Source organism: Agelaius tricolor, unplaced genomic scaffold, assembly GCF_023055355.1.
Source record: "Agelaius tricolor isolate 1412-34295 unplaced genomic scaffold, bAgeTri1.0.p SCAF_10, whole genome shotgun sequence".
In the NCBI taxonomy this organism is placed as follows: domain Eukaryota; kingdom Metazoa; phylum Chordata; class Aves; order Passeriformes; family Icteridae; genus Agelaius; species Agelaius tricolor.
In genome coordinates, this window is record NW_027269270.1 from 13,210,395 (window position 1) to 13,228,959 (window position 18,565).

Genomic DNA, 18,565 nt, shown 5'->3' on the forward strand with positions numbered 1-18,565 from the left:
TTTGTACTGGATGATGTGGTAGCACATGGTCTCAATATTAATGATAGCCAAAATAATGATGTGGTCAAAATAGCAGAGAGGCATCATTCTGTCCTCCATTATTGCAAATATCAATTTTTAAAATCTTTTCAATAACTTTTTTTTTTTTTAAATAATGGGGGGGGGGGAAGTGAAGAAAGTGTGATGTACAATAATGCACTAAATTATAAAATTTGCTCTCATGACTTTATCACTTTAAATTTGTAGAATTTGTAGAATAATTAATCTTCTGCCTTCACTGAAACAATTCACACAGATTTGCCTAATATCTTATCAAATAACATGATTCTTTACCACTTCCATGGAACTAATACCACTATGCTGATGCATTACATTATTGGGTGCTTAATATCCATGTTTTTAACAAATGGTTTTTTTAGATAGATAAATGATATGTGCCAACTGTCTTGCAAACAAGTTTACCTGAGTTCCAGACAGCAGTAAAGGCTCTCTTTGTTTGTCAATGTGATAAACTTTACCAGAACAGATTATTTCCTTCAGTTGTTTTAATTATGTCTCTTAAAACACAGTGAATATTGATTAGATTTTTTTTTCAGTACAAGGAGAACAGCCAAACTTTGTACAAAAGTTTGGACATAGAACTCTGCATGAAGGAGAAGATTTAATCCTGCATTGCACTATACATGGAAAGCCCAAACCACATGTCTGCTGGACAAAGGATGGCATCCAAGTAGTATCTGGAGATATCAGTGTATGTTTTAATGTTCTTGAATTTTTTCTTGGGAGAAAGGTAATTTATATTGCTTTGTAGTACTAATTATCCCCTATGTGTATTCTCTTGTTTTACAGATTGAGAAATTAGGAGATATCTATTACCTTTTAAAAAGAAATGTAGTCCTTGCTGATAGTGGGAAATATATCTGTGTTGCCAGCAATGAAATTGGAAAGGCACACTGTTCTGCTTTCGTGACAGTGATAGGTGACTCATCCTGCCAGCTGCATGCTTTTTGGCACCCTCTTGCCTTGTTACATGAGCAACTAATGTACATGTTTTGTTTCAGAGAAGAATAAACCCCCCAGCACTACCAATGTAACTCAGGCTAAACCAGAATGTGAAGATGGATACTTTTCAGAAGAAGTGAATGTCACCACAATGGAGCTAGTCCAAGCCCAGGACACACCATGTGAGGGAGAAGAAAGGCCAGTGGCTAATTGTACTCCAGTAAGGTAACCTGCATCTTACTCCATGCTGCAACTTGTACTACTGTAGCAACTGTAAGGACCTTAATTTACAAAGCATCAAACACTCTTCCTAATCTATGAATTTCAGGGCAATATATGTAATGTGCATAATATGTGACTCCTTTTTTCACTTAATTCTTCGTCAAAAGATATGAATTTTTTAGATCAAAGAACTAGTAATTACATTACATTACATTACAAAATTGAGCCTGTGCAAGGTATTTATGTTTAGTGAAATATTTTTTTGAAATCTAGTCATAATCTAAATGTTAATGTAAGATTGAAGAGTTTAAAACACAAAGTATTACAGAAGTGCAAATTGATGGAGCTACGTGAAGTTTCATGGGCGGAGTATATAAGCGAGGTTTTCTACTAGGCAAGTCTTATTCTGAAGCATAGGTAGCAAGCCTAATAAGACAGGAACTGTTGTTTTTCATTAATTGATTAAAAATAACAGTGCTTCCCACTGGGCAATTTCAGATTAAATAAATGAGATACATGAAGTCTCTAATCCCTGTGAATTTCAGCACAGGATGAAATCCCACCTCATGAATTTAGGCTCTGATAAAAAAGGAAGAGTATTTTTGTCTTTAAATTTCTGAGGTTTATCTATCTAGATGTAGCACAACTTGTGAACATAAAGGAAAGTTTTTGCACGTGTTGGTTCAAAAGCTTTGTCCTTTTCCTTGTGAGCTGCCTGCACGCTTGCTTCATGACCAGCTGACAAAGCATTGATCCCACATATTTTATTCAGGGCTTTTTCCCATATTGCTGTGCTATGGCAGGTATTCCTGAGTGAAAAATTACATGCAAGATCATCATAATTTTACATAAGTCACATAGAGAATTCAGTATGATTAAAACATGTAGACTGTATGGAAAGGTTAGATTTATCCTAATTTTTTCTTATCTTCTGTTGTTTATAGCTAATATCTTCTAGTCAGTAAGATGAGATTTAGAATATTTTATGTTCTCTCTGTAATCACTATTTATTTGATCTCTAACCTTTTATTTTCACAAGACCATGAAGAATTGTCTATGCCACCATTAAAAATATGGGCAATATTAACTGACCTTTTTCAAACAGGTTTAAAGAGAAACTCTGGTTTCAAGGAGTACATCTTGAACTTGAAAGGCCATAAGAGATTAACTTCAATTTGAGACATGATCCCATTCTTCTGCCTGATGCAGTGGAACAGAAGATGGACTGAACTGCAAGATGCCTGATTCCTGAGTGTGTTTGTCTTGTTTGCTGTGTCCATTAGTAGGTATTGGCCATGGGTGGGGAGCAGATGAATTTTGGCTGCTATCCAATATATATCTAAATTCAAATTGTTTTTTGTTTCTTTACAAATAAATCATTATTAAAATTCACCTGTGCACAGCATTTATTATGTGTGACTCATGATTTCTTTTGGGTTTGCTTTGGATTGTTGGGCAAATCCAACAGAAGGTGATGATGGAGAAAAGAAACATTCTCCTTCAAAATTCCAGATCTCCTTAGTGATTCACTAGTATCCACTATTGTATTCTTCTACAAATTTCATCAGTGATATTAATTCCATCAATAGGTCTTCCCAGTAGCTAATATAGAGAATTAGGATTTAAAACAAAATTATCCTATAAGAACAAAATTATTCTGTTTATTAAATGGAGTGTTAATTGTCATGTTTCTAACACCTTTGAGACTTTTTTTTGGAGGCCAGCCACCAAAAGGAGTGGTTACTTATATTAACAAACCTTGTCTAATGCTTTCTTAGCAGCAGGAATGTCTTCAGGGAAGAGAAAGTCTCTGAGTCAGCATAATGGAGAAGTCTTCCACTGCAATGCTTCTGCTTTCAGGACGAGATTAGTGAGACAATGCAGTCCATTTCCAGTTGGTGCCTGCCATTGCAGTTCAAAGGAGAGGTCTGTGAAGAGATACTAGTGCTAGCTTCAAAGCATATTTTTAGTTTAGCCAAGGACTCTTCAATAATAGAATTTAAGTGTCTGTTCAAGGTATTAAAAAAGCCCCGAACTGGAATTGAATCTTTTGGCCAGTCATTAGCATAACAAAGCATTAGCTTTGTCTCCATCTCTTGTGTTCAGAGTTAAGGTGTGTTTTCCAATTTCTTGCAAAGGTTCTTGAAGAGAAAGACGATACTTTTGTAGTGTTATCCACTTGCAGCACTGAAAAAGGTAGTGCAGGAAAAGCTCCATTTTGGATGGCTGTTTGGCTGCCACAGCAGTAAACAAAACAGTTGCCCTTGCAAATAAAAGTTCTTGAGTTTGATCCATCTGATTCAGATTTTCAAAGTCCTACCTTTGAACATTTTTCACACTTCTCAGACTTCTGATTCAGTGCCCTCTCAATGGCTTGGCCCACACCACAGACACACACAGATTCCACATGTACTGTGCAATTCCGCGTTGTCCAGCATTCTGTGATTCTGTACATGCACATTGATTGGAACTGCTCTGGTCTTGCATACCACTGCAATGCACTCACACTTCTCACTGGGAGCAGATAGGGATTTAAGCAGTGCAGCATTTTTGTGCTTCATCCAAGTAGATGTCATCTGTGCAAAACTGGCACTGAAATAACATATTTAAGAATTGCTTAAATCATAATATTAAAACATTCAATATTTTTCTTCATCAAGATGCAGTTTGGATAGCAGAAACTTAAATTTATCTCCAAGTTAAAGTACAGGCAGAGAGAGGAAATGAGCTGGAAAAAAATATCATGTACATGTCTTCACCTGATCACATAAATCACTGGCTTGACGTTATGGAAAAGTCAGTGGCATCCTGCCCGCAGAAGAGTCACAAGGCTATGTATATGTGCACATAAATATAGTAGCTGCATACTGAGCTACTTGCTCTGCATATTTACTCTGTATCTCTCACAAACTTTTCCAAAATGGAATGAAGACAAGTGTCAAACATCTTATGGATCCTGTGCAATTATCTTTCCCAACTAAACCCCTCATTATGTGTTAATTAGATTTAGTGATGTCATAGAAAATACTGTGTTTTTAACTGTACTCACATTCAGAGGACTGAAAAAGTACATATCAGATATCCATCCCCTTCTTCCCCCCAAATTATAAACCCCCTAAAATTAATGTTCTTTTCTCAGTTGTAACTTTTTAGTATGGAATATATGATTTCTTTTGTAGAAATTATTTTGTAAAAATGAAAGTGTAGAATTCAATGCTTGCTGATCTTGGATGCTCATCAAACTTAAAATATTGTGTTCTTTTTGCTTTTCCTCCAATGTTAGACTAGGAGAAAAATTTTAATATTTAAGGGTTTTTCCTCTTGATTCACAAAACATAACTCAGAAAAAAAAAAAACGTTTCACTGTTTCTTTAAATAATACATGGAGCAAATCAGGAATCTGTGTATCTGTTCTTACTTATGGTTTTCTTACAAAATAGTAGAAAGTGTTGTTTATAAATAAATAAACATCTATCAACTTTCTTTGGCCAATGAGTAACACAGCTATTGCTTCAATCGAATAGCTGTGTTCCCAGAAAATGGATCCATTATGAAAAATGGTAAGTGTGTTTGCTTCTTTTCATTTTACAAATCATAGGTGTCCACAGATTTGTTAAAAGGTTTCCAAAATTGATGAAATATATGTATCTATTAAATGCTAAGGACTGTCTCAATGTTAGATAGAACTTGTTCCCAGTACAATGATGTTAATTACTGTTTTGTGGAAGGAAATAGAGCACCTAATCAATATGTTCCTTACTCTGGCTGCAGGTTTTGTTAGTAAGGCCTGCTCTCTAAAGTGAAATGCTGAGAAGGCAAATGTTTCTTTTTCTTCCTTGTTCCATGTATGTTAATGTATGAGGATGATGCATAAAGAAATAATACTCAAGGAAATCTTGTCAAAAGTGACATCTGTAAATCTTCTTAGGTATTTCAAAGGAGATGATATAAGTGACTCCTATCAAAATGAAGTTAGTGAATAGGAACCCTGATAATGTGCGGTTTCCAGTAAGTTCTTCCCATATGAAACAGATAAAGTAATTTCAAAACTCACTTAGTGCCTTAATTTTGTTTTCTATTTTGGAAGCAACTGAAAGTGCCTTCTTCAGAAACAATTGTTTTGCAAGCAGGTTTTAGTTGTATTTAAAAAGGTTGAGGTATCTTGCATATTCAATTGCAGTGGCTCAGATAAGCACCTGAAAAGGCAGCAGCCTTTCAAAAGCCAGTTGCAGCACAAAAACATGGATATTCTTGTGCATACAATTCAATTAATAGCCTATGTTTAAGGTTCTAAAGTTTTTATTGCAAAGTACTGGGGGGGAAAGAGACATTGATAAGGGTGGTGGAAACGTGATTTGATTTTAAGTCATGCTTTAGTGGTTTAACAGTTTAGAATTTTTTAGTTATTTTTAAGCTTAAAGAAAGTGGGAGGGAGAAGGGAATTTAATTTTTTTCCAAAGTATACTTGGAAAAATGGAATTTAAACAAGAATATAATATATAAATATATTTGGGATTCTGTTTTGTTGGTTCTATAAGAACATAGGAGAGCATTTTTTCAGAGAGAAGTTTTATGTGAAGTTCTATTTAATGACTCTCTTGGTTCACATAGTTGATTGGAGGAGGGAGTAAACTGAAAATAGTAATTGAAAGGAGATACAGTAATTATTGTATAGGAATGAATGGAAGTGAGAAGTAAGGGAGACAGCAAAAATGGAAGGAGAGAAAGGAATGGCAAATGTACTCATTTTTTTTACACAGTTTGCAAACTGGCATTTTTAGATAGACTAAGGGACCAGGAAAGAAAGCAGAATTTATGTTACATTGGGTGTGCAGCTACTGCAGAGTACACTGGTAGTACAACACTGGCAGTGTTTGACAAATAATGAACAACAGTAAAGATCGTGAATTTTTTTAAAAGTATTAGGAAATTCCTCCCCATAAAGCACAGTAAAACCTTCCTTAGGTGGCACTTTGAAATTTTAAGTGTTCAAGAAAGAATTAATTTTGTCTTTATACTCTGCCTAGAGTCTTCAGCTTTCAAGGCATCTTCATGTGGACCTTATTAAGGCAGCTCCATGGATCAAGTAATTTGGATTGTTATAATTAATCAAAGTGATTCACACAGAGATTGCAGGTGTCCACACCACAATGTTTCACTGTGTTAAATATCACCTGCTACTCCTTAAATGTCTGGTGGCCTACAATGTACTACATGTACTAAACATTGGCAATATAGAGTTTATACTTCAAGCAGTAGCAGACTGAAGCAAGTGTTGAAATTTTCTATCCCCAAACAAAATGTCTTCCTGACAAAAAATTCTGCTTCATTATCTGGATCTGATTGTTGTTTGATGCTTGAGCAAAGAAATAATGTAATTTTTTACCAGCAGTGTCTTAGCTACACAATAAGACTGAAGTCATCCTTCTGATTTTTCTTGTGGATATGCTATGTGATACAAAACATGTAGAAATCATGTGATATCAATGTGACAGAAAGCATGCAGGATAAGTAATTCATATTTCCTTGAGGACAAGATAAATATTCCACTGTTTTGAAATTTTACTTCTGTATTTAAAGCAAAAAAAATTGAGAAGGTATAAACTTCTCTTGGAATAGAAATAGATTATTAGAAGTAATTTTAAAAGTTTATAAAAAAAGAAGGAACATAATTTTTTTAAATACAGCATATCTGTATTTGAATGCAGGAAATTTTTTCCCTTGTAACTATTATTGTTACCAGTCATTGTTGACTTAATGGAAATAGAATATGAAAACATGGAAATGGAAAATGGACATAGGAAGTTCTGACCATCTCAAAATTTCAAAAGTGACAGGTTTTATATTTCTGTCATTTCAAAATGATCATGTATTCATAAACTTTTAAATTTTTTTGTTTGATTTAGACATCATCATTAAGCAGGCTGCATTTTTTAAGTTTGCAAATACTAGCCTGTGTTTTTCTTCAACTTTGAATTTTCACTATTTAAGTGTTTACCTACAGAGAAAAATAACTGTTTGCCAATTTAGCAGGCCTCTGTTTAGAAATAGACATTTTATACTCTTTACACAAGTTTCTTTAGATATTTTTAATACATTTTTTTAAATACAACCTAGCTTCAGCTCCCCCTCATTGCATAGAGTTGCATTTGGTGTCATACAAAGTCATGTACAGAGTGATTAGGCTCTCTGAAATCGTTTTGCAACAAGAAATTAAAAGTGAGCCGTAGTACTCTGACTTTCAGCCACTGTGAGAGTTCAGGTAGTACCAGTGTAGAGACTGTTCCTCCATTTTGTGTTGCTGCTGCATGCCAAGAGTAGCCATGAAGTTGCCACCTTATGGGATGGATGAATTGACTTTCAGATCAAATTTCTGAAGTTATTTTATGAAATTGCAGCAATGTGTAATTCCTTATTTCTTTCAGATCTGCAAACTATAACATTAGGACTCCCTTGCAGGAATCACAGCAGTGAAACCCTCTCTCTCTCCTTGGCATTTTCTGCCTCTCTTGCTGGAGGTTTCCTTCAGGTTGTTTTCAAACGCAAGTGCAGCTGATAGCACAAAGCTCCAATCTGTGTTTATTTTTCTGCGGTTACCAAGTTCCACTTTTCGATGTGGAACTTGGTAACCGCAGACTGAAGTCTCGTTTTACCAAACCACCTAAGCACATGCTTGATTTTAAGCAAGCAATTTTAAGTAGTCTTATGTGCCAGTTATGTGCTTAAAGAGTGTGCTAGATAGGCAGGAATAGAAACAGGCAGATGAGGTGGTGTGGTGAAACACCTCCCATTCCAGCCCTAAACAAGACTAGTCTCCTAACCCTGATGTCTGTTTCAGAAGCAGCCTCTCTAAAGGCACAACTAGCTGCATAGTGACAAAGCTGGGCTACTGAAGTTCACAAGCCAATACGCTGTTCCATGGACTGAGGTCTGCAAAAGGCCTACACAGGTCTAGAAAAAAGCTGTTAGACTTAAAATCTTCTTTCTTCAAAATGACAGAATTTGTCCATGTTAATTGACTTAGACAAAATTTCTGTTTCTGCACATTGTATGCTACCGTTTGTTACGCTTAACTGCTGGGAACATCCAACAGGAAAATTGTAAAGGAAACAAGAACAACCCTAGAGAATGAAATCTATACATTAACAAAAAAATTTTACAATTCAAAGTTACAGGGAAAAAACAGTTCAAATGTGTATTCTAATAGTGTGCAGCCACTTGTCTGAGCTCGGCTTACTTATTTAGTCTGGTGATTGACATATGCATTTGGTGTGGCTTCTTGGATGTTTTATAATGAAAGAAAGTAAGGCTGAATCTCAATTTTCCATATGCCCTGTTAAAATGCTTTTTACTGCCTTCTTTGTCTTGTGATTATGAATTAGGAAATTTACAATGTAAACTGCACTTGGTAAACTAAATTGAATTATAAATCAAAAGCTTTGGAATGGCTGAGGTTTCCTCAGTGAATCCCTTTTGTGCCTCCAAAATTAGCATTGTCAGTCAAAACCAACAGGTGGTGTATGGTTACAGAGAGTGAATCCCCTCTCCCAAGAAACTTTCTTTCGGGAAACCAATCAGAAGTGGCACTGACATGATGAGGCAGACGTGTCAGCAGAGCTGGGGTATATAAAGCGAAACAACTATGTTAGCACTTCTGAGCAGTCGTGCATTCCCCGCCTCGCCTCGGGTGTAGGGATTGCAAAAAAACAAAACTACACTGTCAAGACTGTGTAGTTTTGTTTTTATGATTAGAGGCTCTTCAATTCTCATGCTGGGATTGTCTAAAAAAATCTTACTCTGGATAAGGACGTCGTTCAAGAAGATTTCGTTGGGCTTAGCCCACTCTTGCAGGCACTTTGAGAGATCAGGTTAGTAGCATGTTTCTGCTGGTGTAATAAGTGTTTTATCAGTCATTAATAATTCTGATACAATCTATTATTTATAAATTTTCTCACAGGGGGTTGTAGATTTCAGGGTATAGACATGAAACATTTAAATGCTCTGTCAAGGTTATAGCCTTAATTTCTGGAGTAAGCTTTGATAACGCTCAGCAAAAAGCTTTTTTTTTCCAGGGTATTTTATTGCTAAAGACCACATAAATTACGATTTTAAAAGTGCATGGAAACATGTGCTTAACTTAAAAACTCCTTTCTGTTGGGAGTGTTCAAGGTTATGCTGCTGAGAGATAAACTGAGAAGCTCCAAGAATAGCTCTGATAAAATGCACATGGTATCAGCTAAGTGCTGATGACTTTTTAAGGAAAACAACTGCTAAGGTATCAGTTACACGGCAGCTCTGGAACACTTGTCTGCTGTCATTCATGGCTGCGAAGGTTATTTCTGGAACATGACATTTTAGATGCATACTTTCAATTCTAATTATACAAGAAGCCTTATAAGATCAGATCTTCATCACCAGAATTTTCTTGGACAATGAAATATAGAAACTTTGTGGGATCTCAATAGAACTTATTCTCAATTAAATTATTTCTGTTCTCCTCTGGAAACTACATATATATATATATATATATATATATATATATATATATATATATATACATGAACTTTCATAATGTTTAATTGTATTGTAAAATTATTCCCATTTATTTTAACTGAGCTTCAAAACATAGTCATAACTGAACCTGAAAATTCCAATTCAATATCCAGTTCTGCCCTTATGCTCTTATTGCATGTATGCATCAGGCCCTGTTTTCTATGAAGGAACCCAAGTAATGAAGAATTTTCACCACTGTGAGAGATAGAATAAATTTGACTCCTAGTGAAAGAAACTTCACTTTCTCATTTTAAATTTAACCTTGGGACTGTCACAAAATCAGGCACAAGAGCAAAAGTAAATGGAAGTAAATATATGAGTAAGTTTGCCTTGAAATATTGTGGGATTTTTCTGTTTGTTGATACCAGATATGCTCTGAGTGAATTTTTTTAATGAGAAAAAATGTAACTTTAATGGATGTATGATAATATTAAGAAAGTAATAGCTGCCTTTTTAAAAACTATACAATTCAACATCAGTTAATAAATATGTTATGCAAATATAAAATATCAACACACAAGCTTTTCTAGTGGCAGTGTGTTATTTCAAAGATCTTGTGGCATAGCAAGAGAAAGCAAACTTTCTTTCAGATTTCATATGGCTTTGCAGTTGTTCAAGCCATCAGTGTCAGTGGCTACTTTATATCCTAGCTCACATTTCGAAGGTGGCTGTCTTTCCATACTCAAAATTCCACTGAGATACTCTCTAAGAAAGAGGAGAATTTTATATGCATCTTTATTGCCAATATGCTTCTGTAAAGTGAAATTATTCACTATTTACAGAGTGATTTAAAAATAGAGTCTTTTGGTATTTTTTGCATTATTGCATTATTAATAATGAAAAAATTAATAATATTATTATTTATTATTACTATTTTATTAATAATTTTAGTAATAATATTACTAATTTTATTAATGCCATTATTGGCATTATTAAGCTAAATACATTGCAGATTTCCACATTTCTTTCAATTGCTTCTTAGTGACCTAGTTGTCTTGTCATTGCAGAATGCAAATATTTTGCATCAGCAAAATATTTTTTAAAATTATACAGGGTGATTTTTTACTGTCAGATAAAACAAGTTAGTAGACAAAGAGAGGCAGCCTGAATGACCTGTGAAAGGTCACACAGTGAGTCAAGCAGAATTTTGTCTCCTGCTGCATACTTGCAGTGCCAAAGCAAGTGCCACAGCTCCACTAAATATAATGGTTTCCTATCCAATTTAGCCAAACATGTTCCAAGAGTAATTTGCAATACAAGTTTGTCAAAACCCACAATATTTGCATTTCACCAGATTGTTCTGATTTAAAACTGAGACGAGTAAATTGTTCAGAGAATAGCTGCATATGTTCTTAAAATCTTGCAAGAAGTGTGTGGATATAATAACATTTTCACCATTGATACCTAATTATGGGGTTATTTTCCTTGCAGAGTGCCTGTAAAGATGACGACGAAAGCACCAACATTCACACAGCCATTACAAAGTGTTGTGGCACTGGAGGGTAGTGCCGCAACCTTTGAGGCTCATATTAGTGGTAAGGCTTTGATTCATTCTTCCAAGATTTGCTATTGTTTAGCACTAACTTCTTTTCTAATGTTTATGATGAGAAAAATGATGGCACTTTTCATAGATCATAATCTGGTATGAATGGGTCAAGATGAGTGCTGAAATATGGATAAATATCCATATCATACTGTGCTGAACCGCTCCTTGAAATGTATATGCATAAAAATACATACTGTGCTAATAAGGGAACTTCATGTGGCTGCAGAAACAATAACCTCATTTGGATGATGACTGGGCAGAATTAGAAGTCAGGGTGCAAAAAGCAGGATTTATGCTAGTTCTTCCAAGACCTTTTCTTAAGCTTTACTCTAACTAAGCTGTATTTCTGCTTCCCTTAAGTTTCTGCCCTTAAGTTTACTTAATTCTAGAGTTCTAGGAGGGGGATTAAAAGCAAAAAATCTAGGCCCAACTGGCCACTGAAGAGGGCAGAAAACCCTCGCGTGCTAAAAAACAGATGTGTATGGTGATCATGATGTTAGCACAAGGCTGGATTAATATAAGTTGCCTGTGCAATTTAAAGATACCATGCAATTTAAAGGATACTTGATTTCTTTAGTCTACATACTATTCAAACACCCTATCTTGTGCAAAACTCCAAGCAAACCCCTGAGATAGCATTACCAGAGACCCAACACCCTGTTCTGAGTGTCTCTGACCTCGGCAGTGACTAAGGAGAAATGACATGTGCTCCTGCTGGTGGAATTATATTGTCTTACAGGCATTAGCAATGTGATGATCCACATACCATAAAGCACTACTCAGATGCTCTGTGACAGGTGCAAACACATGATCTGTGCAACTATAAAGATCTCTGACATCTATGGTCCATGTATTTCATCCCTTGGTCCCTTTGCGTGACACTGGCTCACACATTTGCTGTTTAAACATGTCATGCAGTCTCCATCCATGACACTTTTTCATGCCATATTCTATTATTTGGCCCTTATTCTTCACTTAATTGCCCTGGTTTTCTCTTCTCGCTTCTACACTGTAAATTTTCTGTGATTTTTTTTTTTTTCATTTTTACAATATTTATTGATATAAGAAATACCTAAAAATATAATCAAAAAAAGTTAGGAGGCTAGTGTTATTATTCAATATGTGATTATGGCTAATTTCATTTGTATGATATTATGGAGTACTTGGGAGGGGAATTTGATTTCTTACCAAGTGAAGATACAGCAGTATTTCTAATAGCATATGCCATATTTGTATGTTAGTCTCAAATATCTTGTGAGTCAACCTCTTGTTAGGTTTTTTTCACATTGTGAGATTCTGGTATATCCTTCCTGCCCTGAAAACATCCTCCTGGTTTGAAAGATCTGACAGTGGCTTGGCATTTAGTTTTCTGCAGCATAAAAATCAGGAAAGGCTTTTACTATAACTAATTGCATAAATAAAGGATTACACAGCTTTATCCTGCTGTAATGTCTACCCTTTCTACCTGCAATGAATTACTGTGAGTTTAAAAATCAGAGTTTTTCTCTATCTCTAATAACACTGGTCTATTATAAACAAGTCAAGTGTTAATACACAGCTACAGTTCAAATGTGAAGAGCTCAGTTAATCTAAGAGTATCAAGAAGAGTTTAGCAACCACCTGAGATGTAATTTTGCTGTGTGTAAACTAGAACAAATGAACTGTGCTGGTGTATTAGAAGGTGAATTAAGTGTCACATTATAAAGGGATGATATCAGACGAATAAACCCAGCATGTAGCAGAAAGCACAGAACACACAAACCCTGTTATTAAAAGCAGCAAATGCCAGGCAGCCAGGACACTGTCACAGGGGGAGTCCTACTGGGTCACCAGTGACTGAGTCATGAGACAAGAAAGTCAGAACTGTCGCTGGCATTAGAACAGTGCCAAGCTCATGTCTCCACAGTACTGATCTAGTTCAAATTTTTTCATAAAGAATTAACCTAGGCACTGCTTACCTTTCTTGAACTGGTATTTTCAGGTATTACAAGTGCACAACAGCCTTTTCATAGTACTTCGTTTTGAAAGCAGCACACAGATCATACACAAGTTGGCAGTCCCTCACATCGTTGTCAGGAGAATCTTAATGAATTCAATTACTTAAGTGGTGAATTTGAGGCACTACAGGTCGATTTTCTTCTTTTTGGTATTAAAGTTCAAAAAACCTCAAGTACAGTTTTAAAATGAAAACAATTGTTCTTATCATTAACAGTCAAATCATAGTGTATTTGGGACATGTAGAAGTAAAACCCTACTCTATATAGACTGGGCACATATATCTATAATCTGAGTTAGATCTTACCTAGCTCTGTGACCTGGGACTAGCAGAGTGCTAGTAAATTTGTGGAGTTGAGTTTAAAATATAAACTTGGGCTCAGATTTCTAAAATGGCTTCTAGCTTTGGATGCCTTGTACATAGCAGTTTGAGACATCAAAATAGACTCCATTTTAAAAGTGCAGGCCTTTTTCAACCTGCCACAGAAACTCCCATTTTTGCTAATCATCATATAATACCACCGCAAAAGTTCAAATAGAACTTTTGAAATGTTTCAAGAAATTCACTACTGAGGACATGTTTTGGAGGATTGCCTAGCTTAAAATATTTTTAAACTAATTTTCACAAATATTGAAGACACATAGTTCTGAATGAAACAACTGTGGTCTGCTGCATACTCTAAGTTGATGATGATAATGCCCAAGTTGCCCTACATTATACCATCCCATCAGGACTGTTTGATAACTTCCATCTGTAAATTGACAATTCTTAAATCTACTTTTACTCTTTTGATTTCTAATCCTCCCTAAAACTGTCCACATTTTCTTTCACTCTGTGTGTGTGTTCATTTTACATTTCTCTAAATATCAGTCAGTGCTTTACTGTGAATCAGATTTTAAACTTTCCTAACCAAGTCTGATGGGACTGCAGTGAACCAGTGTAAGCCTCAATCTACATGTCAGCTTCTCTTTCACTTCAGTCTCACACAGTCATTTTCCTTGCACATCAAATTCCTTAATAATTTATTTGGTTTATAGGAAGGATCTAGAAAGGAAGCAGAATTCTGTGTACCTGGGGTTTTCCAAACCACAGACATTAGAACTGGGAAAATTAATTCAAGTCTCAGATCTCATTTCTTAGCCCCCATGCAGTGCAACTGGTGATTTGGTGATTTGGGTTGAGTGGAGAAAAAAATGAAGTGAATTTGGGAGGATTTTAATTTTGAAGAAATTATGTTCTAGAACTACAAAAAAGACTTTGAGCTGGAACCATCTCCTTAAATTACCTGTGTGTGGTTATGTGTGGTTATGTGTGTGGTTCATATAAGAATTTTACATGTTCATCAAATGGATTTAAGTTACTCAATAAATTTGGCTGAGTAGAACACTGAGAAGAGAATTTCTGCAGGCAATCTCAAATCACCATTTAAAACCAAAAATCAGCTGTTGTTAAAATTGAATTTTTTCTGGCCCCAAGACTCTTGTTCATGACCCTGATAAAATAGAATAATATATTTGAACAACAGTTGATTCCAGGTGACTGCTGTTGATCAAACCCAAAAAATTGCAGAAAAAGAAATAAAAACCCCCAAAACTTTGCTAGCATTTGATTTTAATATCTACAGCAGTCAATTTTTCTATCACTTCATTTTCTAAAGCCATATTAGTTTTAGAACATATGCTTTATTTGGTTGGAAGTACTGATCTTTACATTATCTCCAGACTACTGGGCAGCATAAATATGCTAGCAATAATCAATCCTACTTAGGTACCAGCAAATACACTTTAAAAATACCTCACATTAATTAATTCATCCTCCTCCTGAATTTGATGAACTTCTATTTCCTAGTAAGATTGCTAAATACAACAGTTTTCTCATTATTCAAGTGATTTATTAAACACAGGAGCCAATGCAGCTGCCCTATTTCTCTGTGCATTTTAGAGACCTTTCTAAAACCAAATTCCTTTGCCCCTGTGCCTCTGGACATGTATCTGTGCCTATGGCATTATGCTCCACCGCAACTGTGCACACATGGTAATTTTTTATGTCTGACATTTCATAATGTCTTGATCTCCATTTGTCTTCCTTTTCCTGTAGGTTTCCCAGTTCCTGAGGTGAACTGGTTTCGGGATGGCCAGGTTCTCTCTGCTGCAACTCTGCCCGGTGTGCAGATCTCGTTTAGTGATGGCCGCGCTAGACTGGTGATCCCCACCGTGACAGAAGCCAACAGCGGGAGATACACTGTGCAAGCCACCAATGGATCTGGGCAAGCGACTAGTACTGCTGAGCTGCTTGTCACAGGTACTCAGCAGCTACAGAAAGGCACCTCTCTCTGCCTGCTAGCAGTCTGAGGGAGATTTGAAATAGTTCAGATTTCAAGTACATGATCAGCAAAATATAGCAAAGCACATTCCTTTTCCTAAAGCAGTCTAGAACTCGGGGTGTGTTCTCACCAGTAATGTCTAACAGTGTGCTTTACATTTTAACTGTATCAAGTTTAATCTTGATCTCACAAACTCTTATTCATGATTACACGATTCAAGCTTCTGGCTCAGCCCTTATACATGTAGCTCCTTACGGTCTGTCATGCTGGCTACATTGAAATTGCCCATAAAAGAAAGGATGAATTTCTGCAGGATGGAGCCATTGAGGATATCCAATGGTATCAATGATATTTAACAGAATAAGTCACATAAAGGTCCATACCAAAAGACTGTGCTTAATGCCTATCGTTACAAGCAATATATCTGTAATTCTAGAAACATTTGCAATTATAGGTGTAATCAAAAATAATATTTTGAATGTTTCAGAAGGTACTATGGTCTGTCAGTAGCATGTGAAGAAGAAATAGACCTCACACACTTCTAGTAATGAAAGTATCTAGTACCTGCCATTCTTTTTAACAGACACTATTGCTTTTCTATTTACTTCTTTAATAAAAATGCAGCTGCAACAGCACCACCAAACTTTTCACAACGACTACAGAGCATGACTGCAAGACAAGGAAGTCAAGTTCGACTTGACGTGAGAGTGACTGGAATCCCTACACCTGTGGTGAAGTTCTATCGGGATGGAGTAGAAATTAAAAGTTCCCCCGATTTTAAAATTTTACAAGAAGGAGACCTTTACAGCTTAATAATTGCAGAAGCATATCCTGAAGACTCCGGCACCTATTCCGTAAATGCCACAAATAGTGTGGGACGTGCTACTTCAACAGCTGAATTGCTAATTCAAGGTAACAGAGCTGAAGTTGCAGGAGCATTAATGGTAGTGGTGGAATATGCACCACTTCATTGCAGTTTTATCAACAAGTTAATTTATCATTTCTTTCTCAAGAGTCATTAACTTGCTGTAAAAAAAAAAAAAACAACAACAGTGTCTTTGATGGAATTTGCCAAAGATTTTTGTCTGAGATTTAAAAAGACCTTTTCTCCAGGATGGGTCTTCTTTAAGCAGAGAATATAGTTGATGGAAAAAGTGTGAGACACCTTGAGTTGTTCTCATTTTGGTCTGTAAATCTCTCAAAGTTTTATTTGTAAGTTGCTTTGATAGAATAGATAAATTAGACTGCATAGCTGTACCTAGTATTGTGAAGGAGGCTGGTAAGGATGAGGAATTTTTAGAGAATTGTGGCAGGAAAACATGCTATCCAGAGCACTCTTGCTTGGATTTCACCTCAGTCAGGCATAGAGACTCTGTAGTCATTTAAGATCCAGGACTGATATGAAGAATCTACAATGAATGCATTTTGTTTTGCTTTGAGGTTTTTTTCTAATGGCATGGTAATGAAGTAATATTGTTTCAACTGTTTTTACAACTATCTATCTGTAGATATTGAAGGCAAAAAAGATGGTTGTTTAATTATTTTTCTGTTGTATATGTAAATTTTTATATAATTGGAGTTGACCATTCATTTATTTCTCTGTTTATTGATTGTTAACATATGCAATTCTTCTGACCACATTTTCTTTCCAAAGGTGAGGAAGAAGCCGTTCCTGCTAAAAAGACAAAGACCATTGTATCGACTGCTCAGATTTCACAAACAAGACAAGCCAGAATTGAAAAGGTATAATTTTCAAAAACAAAGCAGGTATGGCTAAAATGTGGAGGATTGCTTCTACAGTCCCTCACCCTAGTTTTCCTTTTCTTGTTTTTCATTGTAGAAGACAGAAGCCCACTTTGATGCCAGATCACTTACAAGTGTTGAAATGATGATAGAAGGTGCAACCACCCAACAGCTCCCACACAAGGCACCTCCACGAATGCCTCCTAGACCTACATCCAAATCACCAACCCCGACAACTGCTGCAAAAGCACAAATGGCACGACAGCAATCACCATCGCCCGTTAGACAATCACCATCACCTGTAAGACATGTCAGAGCACCAACACCTTCACCAGTAAGGTAAAATTACTATTCTTTTGGGCAGTATTGCTTTTGGAATCACTTTTACATATAGAAGTAATACTGTAGAATGAGAGCACAGTATGAAATGAAAGAATGCACTGACTTAATAATGACTGTTTTTTTTCTGATGGTGAGCTGTAATGTGCTATATTTGCCACTGCTACAGAAGTGTGCGTCCCCTATGTAGACTTCTATCCCCTACTGTAGAAAATCCCATTTGATTGCTCTACATAGAGCCAAAATAGCACTCACAGCTCAATTTCATGATGAAACAGAAAAAAAAAAAAACAGTAGAGCAGTTGGCTCTTGATTATTTTAGATGAACAGAGAAAAGAGCAATGACACTGATGAGTGGCAAACAGAATGAAAGGATATGTAAAAAAACCTTGAGCTCGTGTTCCATGTATGTGCTGGTAGTAACTACAGAAATAATATTTTGAAGGTAGGCAAGCTAAATGTGGTTATGGAAAAATGAAGTTTATCTCTGCTGTGTAGAAGGGCCAGAGAGGGAAAGTGAGTGATGTGAAGAGCAAGGCTCATGGTCTGGGAGACCCCATGGTCTGTAGTGAGGGGCAGGTAAAGCCAAGAGTGTTTTGAAAGTCCTGCAGTTGCAGTATCCTGAAGTACCAGCATCATGGAAGGAATGTCTCCAAGCTAAATACTCAGAAGAGCCCCATTTAAGTTGCCAGAGCTGGGTATGCTGGTGAATTTTACCCCACTGATAATAACTTGCAAGGACAGGAATAAATGGATTGATAGCAACTAGCAGTAACTAACAAACTGCATAAATGAAAAAGGAATTCAATAGCGACATCTAGAGCACATATAGAACTAGAAA

At 36.0% G+C, this 18,565-nt stretch overlaps 2 protein-coding genes across 4 annotated transcripts in view; both read left to right on the forward strand.

The window, feature by feature from the left end:
* Positions 1-2,518, forward strand: part of CCDC141 (coiled-coil domain containing 141) — a 56,606-nt gene extending 54,088 nt beyond the window's left edge. For all 3 annotated transcript variants that reach the window (XM_071434827.1, XM_071434829.1, XM_071434828.1), the window contains 4 exons: positions 597-751; positions 850-979; positions 1,062-1,227; positions 2,330-2,518. In XM_071434827.1, coding sequence (XP_071290928.1) covers positions 597-751; positions 850-979; positions 1,062-1,227; positions 2,330-2,384 — 506 coding nt within the window. In that variant the 3' untranslated portion in view covers positions 2,385-2,518. The remainder of the gene's footprint in view (positions 1-596; positions 752-849; positions 980-1,061; positions 1,228-2,329) is intronic.
* Positions 2,519-11,221: 8,703 nt separating this feature from the next.
* The window catches only part of TTN (titin), a 235,038-nt gene continuing 227,694 nt past the window's right edge, over positions 11,222-18,565 (forward strand). Inside the window, 5 exon segments of the mRNA XM_071434272.1 lie at positions 11,222-11,312; positions 15,417-15,620; positions 16,267-16,554; positions 17,297-17,385; positions 17,483-17,724. Of these exon segments, the coding sequence (XP_071290373.1) occupies positions 11,222-11,312; positions 15,417-15,620; positions 16,267-16,554; positions 17,297-17,385; positions 17,483-17,724 (914 nt within the window).